We start from the raw sequence: 11325 nt of genomic DNA on the forward strand, positions 1-11325 counted from the left end.
TAACCACGCTCTGACACTGGTGCAGCTGGCACCAGCGGCCGGTGGCGGTCGGACCACGGCTGGTGCCAGCTCGGCGGCCACGCCGCAGCCGCTCGGGCGTCGCCGCCGCGCGGCTTAATGACCTGTTTTCTGACGTGTTTTGCGATGTGCGTGCGGTGCGCCCTAGATCTGCAGCGAAGGGTGAGGTGGGCGGGTCGGGGTGGAGCCGTCGCCGCGCCCCGCAGTTGCAGCGTCGACCATCTGGAGCTGGGCAGTGGAGATGACGGCCAGCGAGTAGTACGCGCATGACCGTGTGCAGCCATCGGTGGAAATTACAGATACCTGCCCCTCCAGCGGGCAGGCAGACAGTACCTTGGTGAGGCAGGGGCTGAGGTCCTTGACGAACTGCACCAGGTCCTCCATGCCCTCGATGACCTCGGCCACGGCCAGGTAGTCCAGCACGCGCTTGCACTCGACGATGATCTTGCGCACCTCCGACTCGTCAAAGCAGAGCAGCAGCGACGATGTGCCCTGCAGGATGCCGCGCGAGCCGTCGATCAGCTTCCCCCTGCAGCAGAACGGACGGGCGCGGTGGGTGGGAGGTACTCAGCGGTGGTCGACTCAGGCACGCGGCGAGCACTGCTGTTTGTGAGGTGAGCATCGGGTAACCCACGGGGCAGACTCTTATGGTCTGGTCCGGGCGTGGCTATTTGTAAGCATCGGATAACCCATAGAGCAGACAGTTATAGTCTGGTCGGAGAGTGGCTGTTTGTGATCATCGGATAAGCCACATGGCAGACTCTTATAACCTGGTCGGAGCGTGGCTGCTTATGGGCCTTAGGTAACCCATGAGACGGACTCTTATTGTCTGGTGGGGGCGTGGCTGCTTATGGGTCTTGGGTAACCCATGAGACGGACGCTTATAGTCTGGTCGGGGCGTGGCTGGTTATGGGTATTGGGTAACCCACGGGACGGACTTCCATAGTCTAGCCGTGGCGCGGCTGGCTTCCAGCGGTCCAAGACAGACCTAAATGTAAACAGGTTTTTAAGCAGGCTGGAGAGCCTCCTCAGCCTAAGCCAACACTCGGAGTTCTGCTGATACGATTTGCTGCACTCGGCCGCGGCCTTTGAATGACCCAAAAATGTCGCTTCTCATCAGCTTTCGTCTTATCTCGCCACACTGCTGGGCGCGTCGGGCGCTCTGGGCGGCCCCGCGGCGCGAGCTGCCGTTGGCGCGGCCACGCCCAGCAGCCGCCGGCGGTCGGCGGCGGTCAGAACGAGCTGCCGTGCCAGCCGACCGGGACCGGGCGGTGCGGGCTGGCCGGTCGTGCGGGCGGGCCGCCAGCTTCGGACCGGCCGCGGGCACCGGGCCGTGCCCTGTTTACAAACACCATCAGACGGACGGGCGGCCGGCGCCGCGGGGGAGACGCCCCTCCGGCCGCGCTGACCGCTCTGCCCGGCCGGCCGACGACGGCCGCTCCGCACCGTGTCTTGTTAACGAGACGGCGCGTGTCGTCACCCGATGTGGCTGCGTCCCGGCGCCGGCGCCGACAGCTGCCCCGTTCTGCACAGTCTCGACGAATACCGAAGGGAGCGAGAGCCCTGCTCAAGGCTGGAGGCTAGGGGCCCACCATCCGGAGTGCTTACTTAACATTCCATGAGTGCGGCAAAATTGCTGGTGTGGTCCTCGCCTTTGATGTTACTCATCTCGGGATGCGCTCACATGTTGGTCGTCCGTTATTTTGGCAGACATAGCATACTTGTTTCGTCCAGCCGTTCGCAAAGCCTGCTCCCGTTTTAAATGCCGCTGCCAAACACAGCCATCTGCCAGCCCACACACTGATGCCGCACATCAACATTCCGCCGTCAACTGCGATCACTCCAACTGCGATCATTCACCTGCCATCACCGTTCGCAACCACCGCAGCGCCAGTGAGATGCAGCGGCTGACTAACGCTACTCTTAAATCTCTGCCAAGCTTCCGTGGCTCAGCGGCCGGACAGATGGACCGCTCATGGACCGGTGGCGTGACGCGAGCCCAGCGGTGGTCCGTGTGGTCCGTCCGTCCAGCGGTGGCCCGTCCGGTCTGGTCCGTCCATCCAGCGGTGGTCTGTCCCGCGCCCGTCACATCTCTAGGCGGCTGGACCAGATATATAGGATCTGGCACACTGCAGGCCGGGGATCGCAATCACGATCGTGGATCGTCATCGTCGAGATCAATGCCCGGCCCCAGCCAACTCCGCCATCCGTGTTTTTGCCCATGATTAAATCAACATTCAATAATAGAACGCCATAACGAATAGCCTGGAGAATAAAATCAATTGCCGGAAATAACCTGTAGCACTATTCTAGACCAGACGGGCAACCCATACCCCTCAACACTGAAGTCACCAATGTCAGTCATGTACACAGTCACTCTAGGCTCACAACGTCGTTTGTCCGGCCTTCCCCCCCCTCCCCCCCGACTCACCCGCCGGGTCCTGCCCGCTTTGCAGAGAGTGTGTCCCTTGCACCTTCCTCCCGCCCCCCCCCCCCTCCCGCCGGGTCCTGCCCGCTTTGCAGAGAGCGTGCCCCTTGTACCTCACTTTTTACCCTTTCCGCCAGGCCTTGTCCGCTCTGCGGAAAGCGTGTCCCTTGTGCCCCCCCCCCCCCCCCCCCCCACCCCCCTTCCGCCCATCCTGCCGGGCCCTGTCCGCTTTGTAGAGAGCGTGCCTGTTGCACCTTCCCTCTCGCCCCTCCCGCCGGGTCCTGACCGCTTTGCAGAGAGCGTGTCCATTACACCTCCCCTCCCGCCCCTCCTGCCGAGCCCTGTCCACTCTGCAGAAAGCGTGCCCCTTGTATCTCACTTCCCCCCCCCCCCTCCCGCCGAGCCCTGTCCACTCTGTAGAAATCGTGCCCCTTGTACCTCACCTCCTGCCCCTCCCGCCGGTTCCTGTCAGCTTTGCAGAAAGCGTGCTCTTCCAAACTCCCTCCCCTCTCCACTCACTGGACCCTGTCCGTTCTGCAGAGAGCGTGTCCTTCGCACCTCAGTCCGGCAGTTTGTCGTCAGCTGCGCCGTGCGCCCTCGGCATCACTGGGTGCAGCCAGTGGCGCTCGTTGCTGCCCATTACGGACGCGTCTACGCAGCAGCGGCCTGCAGCGCGGCCCCCGCCCAGCCGAACGTGCGACGCCCACGCCATACAGCCGCCGCTCATCGAGCGCGTTACGCCCGGACGGGTGACGGGTCATCGGACGCTGCCGGCAGGGGGCTACGCCGGCGGAGCATGGCCTGCTCGTGACGAGCTCGAACCGTACTGAGCGCGTGCCCCACCACCTGCACACGCCTCCGTCGCGCGTGCTGTCCGATGCGGCAGTGCGCTGTGATTAAAGCCCAAGTTTGGCAGCGGTACCGTCATTAGTGTTAAGGGCACCGACGAATTAGCCGTACTAGCTGGCTCACGGAAGATAACGCCGGAGATGTGCCTTTGAGAAGATTAGCATGGTCTGTTGGGCTTGCTGGCGACTGGTAGCAGCTCATAATAGGCTTGGGGTTGGCGCCTTCTAGCCGCGCCATGGCATGCGCCAAACTGTGCACGCGGCGCGGCCAGAACCGGTTGCGGCGCACTACGTCGTACGACTCGCGTTTTTCCTGTCGCCGCCGTGACCTTGATCACCATTGGAAACGAGGCCTTTCACCTTAAGCAGCTGAGAAAGGGTATACGACGCCCGACTGACTTACATAGTGGATTAAACACTTTAGAGATAGCAATACAGCTTGTGACAGCAAAATACTAGTTTCAAGCCATAGCCCAAGTGCGACGTAGGGGACATAATTATCGCATCGCCTGTAATGCATCTACCTTATCGAGTGAAGCAATAGCATCGTCCGCTTTATAGCATCAAAGTGGCTATAAAGTGAAGCGAAGGTCTCAGCCTAAAGTCCTGCACTTTAATCCATCTTTAAGTAGCCCCACACGCTGACTGTTGGCAGGCGGCCAACACTGTCACCAGACTGCTGCGCTCAGCTAATGCGTCCGTGATCACCACCCGGTGCTCCTGCCACTTCCTCTGCACCGTCTCTGTCATGCCGGCGCTGCCCCGTCGCTGACCTGGCCGGTTGCGAGTACGGGTCCATCTTGAGCATGGACGAGGCGTCCTCCAGCAGGCGGCTCGCCTGCTCCACGCGCACCAGCGAGGCCGGCATGTCTTGGCGCAGTATCTGGTCATCGCTGGAGTTGATGGTCTCGCGGCCCACCTGCGGCCGACAGAGGTCAGGTCATGCCGGCTCACAGCGCGAAGCTCAGGCCAAGTCAGCTGACAGCGGGGACCTCAGGTCAAGTCAGCTGACGATGGGAAATTCAAGTCGTCGGCTAACGCCGGAGGCTCAGGTCAAGTGACGGCGGGAGACTTACGTCAAGTCATCTGATGACGGGAGGTCCACTTCAAGTCGGCTGACGGCAGAAGGCTTGGGTCAGATCGGTTCACGGTGATTCAGGTCTGTTTCGATTTCAGGTTTTCCCCCAAATGCTACCGTTGGTCCGAAATTTTACGATCGGGTGCTGAAGTCAGAGCTCACGCAAAGAGCACTGCTTAGCGAGGGAGTTCACCCGGAAGTCCATCAATTCAAAGGCCCGGACTAAATCGTATTTTTTTTCGATTGAGTAGACCTAGGCATCAGCGACAACGCTAAGTGGTGTTTGTGGCGTGAGCCTGACTTCATCATCCGATCATGAAATTCTACGTGATGCCGGGAGAACTTTGCGACGGAAGCCTGATGTGCCAAATGCTCTGAACAGTCTGACCTGCCCTCTGACGTCACCTGACCTTCTGGCGCAACCGCTCCCACCGGCTGTACCCACCCAACCCGCCACGGGTCGAACCGACCCCGCCACGGCTGGGTAAATCTGAACGCAGGCGCTCTAACCAGCTGAGCTTCGGGACGGACTTAATGCATTACAATGCCTGGGGCGAGGTTCAGGTCAGGTCAACCCACGGCGGGGAGTCTCAGGTCACCGCCTGCTCATGACCGCCAGGCTCAGGTCAGGACCAGCTCACAGCGGAAGGGTCAAGTCACGAGGCACGCTAATGTCAACTGCACTTTTCTTACATGGGTGTGTAGTCAATACTTACATATTCATATGTAGTTAACTGCACTTTAAGCTTAACATGGCGGAGGGGATTACGCATGGTACACTGGTCACTGGTTCCCTGGTTCACCATATTCTGTATGTTTACCATACATGACCACGTGTTTGGCTACGCACAACTGGCACTAAAACACAAATGAACCCAAGTGGCATATAAAGCGTAGCTACGTCCCTGGCCATTAATTGATAAGATGACCCAACTAACTGAGACAACTGGCGAGTTCCCTTCACGTCTTCAGGCGAAGGTGAAACTCTCCCAAATCACCCGTACCCGTCTGAGCAGCCGTTAGAGCGGGAGGACTAGACCTGGGGCTAAAGGCCCTATCGGACGGCAGACGGCATCCCTTCAGATCCGGCATCCCGCAGGCATCAACAGTTAAACGCGGCCACTGGCTTACCTCGTCCCGTCAAGGCGCTTGCTACCTCACCTTGACACACGGATTCGGCAGCTATCTGACCTTGGTCCGTGACGACGGCAGGTAACCTACCCTGACCGGTGAGGTCGGCAGGTAGCCCGCCTCGAACCGCCGAGGCGGCGGCTGACTGACCTCGACCCGCGACGACGGCAGGTAACCTACCCTGACCGGTGAAGTCGGCAGGTAGCCCGCCTCGACCCGCCGAGGCGGCGGCTGACTGACCTTGACCAGGTTGCTGACAGCCCTGGAGACGGCCTGAACGGGCCGCTGCAGGTCGGGCATGGCGTTGCCATCCTCGGCCTCCTCGTGCAGGATCACCAGCCGCGAGACCTGGGGGAGGCCGGCCAGTCGCGGTTACCTGCTGGATACGCTCGGCCGGCCAGTCGCGGTTACCTGCTGGACTACCAGCTCGGCTCGCGGTTACCAGCTCGGCCGGCCAGCCGCGGCCACGCCGGCTGCAGCGGCCGCCGCCCGCGCAGAGCGGCAAACGCGCCGCGCCGCCGCCCGTACACGGCTACGGTCCGGACGCTGTTGGTGGCGGCGGTGTGACGCCATGTCCGGCTCTGCGCCGCGGCGCCCCTGTCGCTTCGAGTGCCCCTGTCGCTTCGACTTCGACTGACATCCAGGCCAGCGAGGCAACATCAATACTGCACCTCCATCAGTTGCAGCAAAACCAAAGCAACACCTTAGAACTAAAAAACGATGTTTATAGCGCATATGTCGATGAGCTACGGAGTTCATATGATCACAGCTGTAACACGAAAGTTGTCCTGCACATCATCCTCGCACGAGCGACTCTGCGGTCATAAATCACTCGACACATGGGACAGCAGCTTTCTTTGGCAGCCGGACCGGGTCTTGGCAGCTGAAGGGGACCCAGCCTTAGTATGAAAACACCGTTGGCCCCTTCGCCATCACACGATGCTGAACATCTTCAGGCCTGTACGGCTTAGGCAAAAAGGCTTTGTATAATAAATGCGTTTGCTGATTTAGGCTTCAATGCGTGATGTTCTTTGTTTTCTTTATAACATATTTCAGCAGTAATGCAAAATTTACCAACAGTTTGACCGAACGGTTCAGGCTAATACAGTCGCAAGTACCTATATGCAGTACCAAAAAGCGATTGGGTTGGTAACAACCGAACCGAAGGAATTGATGTCACCTGTAACGCAGGTAGCCATTGGAAACATGGCAATGAGCCTGCCCTTCAAACCGTAGTGCCGTCTCATAACGCATGGTACACAGACGGAATAGGCCGTGACACATGGTCTCAATGCCAGTCTGGCCTAAACACGTAAGTAACAGCACACGGCACACAAACGAAATAGGTCGTGACACATGGTCTCGATGCCATGTCTCACGGCCTGAGATCTGGCCTGAACACGTAAGTAACAGCACACGGCACACAAACGAAACAGGCCGTGACACATGGTCTCGATGTCATGTGTCATGGCCTGAGATCTGGCCTAAACGCGTGAGTAACAGTACACGGCACACAAACGAAACAGGCCGTGACACATGGTCTCGATGTCATGTCTCACGGCCTGAGACCTGGCCTAAACGCGTGAGTAACAACATATGGCACACAGACGGGACAGGCCTGTGACAAACAGTCTCCATGCCAATCTGGCCTGAACGCGTGAGTAAAAATACTCAAGTGCGTAGCAAGCACCGATACATGACGGGGAGCCCAGCCGTTACGCGGCAATTTACACATCTCATGTCGTCCAAGGCAGTGCTTGGGCTCTTGCCACAAAGGAAGCGTTCCAGGTTGAAATATGAACAAGAACGCGGTGAACGTCCGAGAGTTACGAACATTGCTTAACGTGACTTTCTGAGCACACGGTTGTCTCAGCATCGAAACTGTAAGAGATACACATGACAATTTGCAACAAAACCAGTCCTATGTTTTTTCCTTCTCTTTGAAAGATCAAACGTCTTCATAACGGAAGACGGACACTAACAGTGGCCGGAAACATCACCGACGAAATTTTGAAGGAAAATGTAAAACCGAGGAGACTCTCATCTCGACAGTTAACACAGCAATAGATCAAACGCCCGACGAGTAGGCTCTGATCTCAATATGAGCTATGCAGCAGGGCACGCAACTGCAAGACATGCCGCATTCTCTCGACGGTGGAGCCCGTGCACTCACGCCTCTTTGAGCTCAACCTCCGCTTGGCAATGTTCAGCAACTAAAACCCAAAGGTCTACCGAGGGGACGGGTAGGCGAGGGGCAGTTGTCTATCCATAATGAAGGCGGCACTGATTTCTGAGGACGACAGCTCTTATGCTGTCGAAAAAAGCCAGCGCCGCCGGGTGGGTTTCCACTGTGTAAAGGTGAACGAGTCCGCTGGGAATTCAAGGCAGGAGAAGCATAGGACACGGTCATCAGAAGAGCAGACGCCGATCAAGGCACGACTCCCGGCGCAATAGTACCCCCCCCCCCCCCCTTACGTTATTATGCACATGTCATGATCGGGACGTGGGGCCGCACAACTTAACAATGACCAACGGGTCCAAAGAAATGGTCTTTGAAGCAATGGACCGCGTTCCTTGCAGCGTGCATGCATTTCGGTAAGCTGCACACACGACCACGTCTTTTCAAATGCATTCGTCGCGCACGAGGATCAATATCACACAGAACGCCAAAGGGGGGCGGGGGGAACCGGCTGGCCTGCCCAACGCGGTCGTTAGTACCAAGCCTGGCAGTAACGCGTCAGAGTTCTGCAGTAATCGGGCGCAGCTCTCAGCATACAGGCGGGGTCAACACTGCCGGCCGCCATCGATCGCGCGGCCGCTCTCGGCTCCGCCCCACTTCGATCGCCCCTGACCCGCCCCCCCCCCCCCCCGCCTCCCCCTCACAACTTTGGGGTGGCACGAGTGACAGGACGTACGCGTTATCGCGCGGCGTGCGCTGTCAGTCTGGCAGCCCTGAACCCGGACCGGAGCCGGGCGAGCGCTGCTCTCAGACCGGAGAGGTCAGGAGTACGGCAGCCGGCTCGGTGACGACGAGGCAACTCGTGTCCGCGGCCTTTAGTGGCGCCACCACTCGTCCGAAAACAGCCGCAGGGCGTTCCCGTCATCACCGACAGCGCTGTGTCCACGGGCCATACGCTAGGTCACAGCCACCGACATCAGACATCAGACATCTCGACATCAGACATCCAGACATCAGATATCAGGGCTCTAGACATCGGCGTGTTCTAGTTCACGCCAGCCGCCACGCCAGAGTGGCCTGGACCGCGGCGAACGGTGCTCCGCGTGTCTTGAGCCGTGACCGACCCTGTCCGTGGGTCGGTCGGGGACAGACGCGTGACGGACACCGCCCAGCACGGCTTGGTCCGTGAACAGGCTGAGCGCCATCTTTCACAGCCACGTCGGCCGTGTCGGTTACCGGCCGTGATCGGCCGGCCAGACGCGGCGGCTAAAAATGACGCCGGCCGCAGCCGTGCCGTGCCGTGCCGCTCCGCGCCGCGGCCGACCTGCCGTCACAATGGGTCGGCGCAGGGCGGCGCGGCCGGCAGGGCGGGCGGGGCCGCCCGGCGCTGGCGGGTCACGGGCGTGGCGCGTGCACGCGTGCACGCGTGCAACGCGTGCAACCGCAGCTGACGGGGACGCCCTGCACGCGCCGGCATCACCAGGCAAAATGCAGACGGCAACTGGGTTTACGTGAGCTACGTCCGCCACTCGACGAGCACGGTGCGACATGCCAACCAGATGACGCCGCCTGCGTTGTGGAGGCATATGAGTTCGTATTCCACCAGAGGAGTACTTTTCAACATCGCCGGGGGCAGGCAACATATAGAGGTTATCCAGAAACACTAGGTACCAATTCACGAGCATAAACGTATTGTTCGCCGAACGATATGGAAAGGTCAGCTGACAACGAGCCAAAGAGGGTTGACGTGCCAGCGGCGGACCTGCCGTGCAGGGCAACACGGAACTCCTAACCGGCAACACTGGCGGAAAGGTCGGAGGTAGCAGCGTTGATGCAGTGCTGGCGGATCTTCAGAGGAATTAATGGGATTGATTTTTACCTTGGGTCTTTCCGTGCGGCATCGTGACGTTACCATCAAATGCCATGCTTCCGGAGCTGCAGTGGGGGGGGGGGGGGGGGGGGGAGGTGGGGGAGCTACCTATCGCTTCCATCGTCCCTCTTTTCTGATGAATTGGAACAAAGCTTGGGTGGTAAGTTCAGGGCACGTGCAACAAGCTTTACTTGTTCTTTGAGCCCATAGCTACCAGCGCAAACCAATCCGAGCAGCACGTTCATTCATTCAGTATAGCACGACTGGAGCGTGGCGTGCTTGAGACAGCTGAGTAGCGCTCTCCCGCCTGCCAGGCCGGCCGCCCTCCTGCGTGGAGAATCGGCGTCGACTGACGGCCAGAACAAACAGCACGCACGGTCCCGCAAGAGGAGTCCGCCGAGCCCCACCTACCTACCGCCGCCGCCGACAGGAGGGCGGTCGGCGGCGGCCCATGCGCCCAGCTATATATAGCCCACTCGCCGCTGAGTAATCGGGCCGAACGCTCGCGCTCTGCGGGCGCAGTGGCTGGCCCGTCTGCTGAGACTGGGGTAACAGGGCGAGGCTGGAGCGGCCTGCCCGACTCCTCTGCTATCCTCAGCGGTCGCCGCTCATCCCCATTTCTGCCAGTGGTGGTGCGCTAACGACAGTCATGCGTCATTACGTGCGCTGATCAACAACTCAGACGGCCACCCCACGACGAGCCCAGCATTAGTATGAAAACTACCACCCTCGCTGTTCGGCGGAGCTCCGCGGCAGCCGAAGGGTGGCGCGGGTGGAGACGTGTCTCCCGATCTGCCAGGAAAGGTGCTGCACCGGCCAACCCTAACCGCTGGTCCAGTGAAGCGACTCTCTCTCTCTCACTCTCTCTCTTCTCTCTCTCTCCCTCCCTCTCCTCTCTCTCTCTCTCTCTCTCCCTCTCTCCTCTCTCTCTCTTCTCTCTCTCTCTCTCTATCTCTCTTCTCTCTCTCTATCTCTCTCTCTCTCTCTCTCCTCTCTCTCTCTCTCTGCCCCTGACCCGGTGGCCTTGGCGGTATGGGATGCCGTGACAGCCCCTGCCCCGCCAGGGGATGGATGTGGGGCATACGTCACCCAGAGGGGCCGACGCATTCATGGCAGCCGGGCGCTGACAGGCGGGGGTGTATTGACTGACAGACGGGGTTGTATTGGCTGACAGGCGGGGGTGCGTTGGCACCGCTGTCCGGTGTTCACTGACGTGTGGTCTCACAACACTCGCCGAACGCGGTCCAGCGCAGACCGACCGAAAACGGCACACTGCCGGCCGGGCGGCGATCTTAAAAACAGATCTAAAGAAGTTTTCCGATAGCATGATGCGGTGTCCATTTTGGCGCAGACTTGCTTGCCTCGCGCGAGAGAAAGCTACCTACGAGAGGTTGCTTGATTTGTGACGGATTTGCCGAATGTCTACCCTCGCATCAAACCCTCAAAGATGTCTACCTCATGGCGTTGAACTAATTCCCTTTTTTAGATCACAAATTGACTTCACAAAGAAGCAAAAAGTGTGGGTAAACGCATGGCCAGATGGGTAGCTTGAGTGTTTCCAAGTTGAGTGGAAGAGAGCCGTCTACGGCTGCACAGATTTGCGGCAGGTTTGTGATGCACTCAGTTTGTGGGGTTTGTGAGGCACTCACAGGTTTGAGGTGCTCTCAGATGAAACTCCAGTTAGCCGAAAGTTGTTTCCCTCCAGGACCAAAGTGTGTTGTAAGCCTGAATCCATAGATACAAGAAAATCTTGCGTCTAGCCAAAATGAGCAA

General features: G+C 59.1%; 1 protein-coding gene across 1 annotated transcript in view; it reads right to left on the reverse strand.

Moving 5' to 3' along the window:
- The window catches only part of LOC119113248 (vinculin), a 28169-nt gene extending 22321 nt beyond the window's left edge, over positions 1-5848 (reverse strand). Inside the window, exons 1-3 of the mRNA XM_037237601.1 lie at positions 5744-5848; positions 4068-4213; positions 352-547 (exon numbers count right to left, since the gene is read on the reverse strand). Coding sequence (XP_037093496.1) covers positions 352-547; positions 4068-4213; positions 5744-5803 — 402 coding nt within the window. The 5' untranslated portion in view covers positions 5804-5848. The remainder of the gene's footprint in view (positions 1-351; positions 548-4067; positions 4214-5743) is intronic.
- Between the last annotated feature and the right edge of the window lie 5477 nt (positions 5849-11325).

This window comes from Pollicipes pollicipes, unplaced genomic scaffold (genome assembly GCF_011947565.3).
Source record: "Pollicipes pollicipes isolate AB1234 unplaced genomic scaffold, Ppol_2.1 Scaffold_7261;HRSCAF=8764_pilon_pilon_pilon, whole genome shotgun sequence".
Lineage (NCBI taxonomy): Eukaryota > Metazoa > Arthropoda > Thecostraca > Pollicipedomorpha > Pollicipedidae > Pollicipes > Pollicipes pollicipes.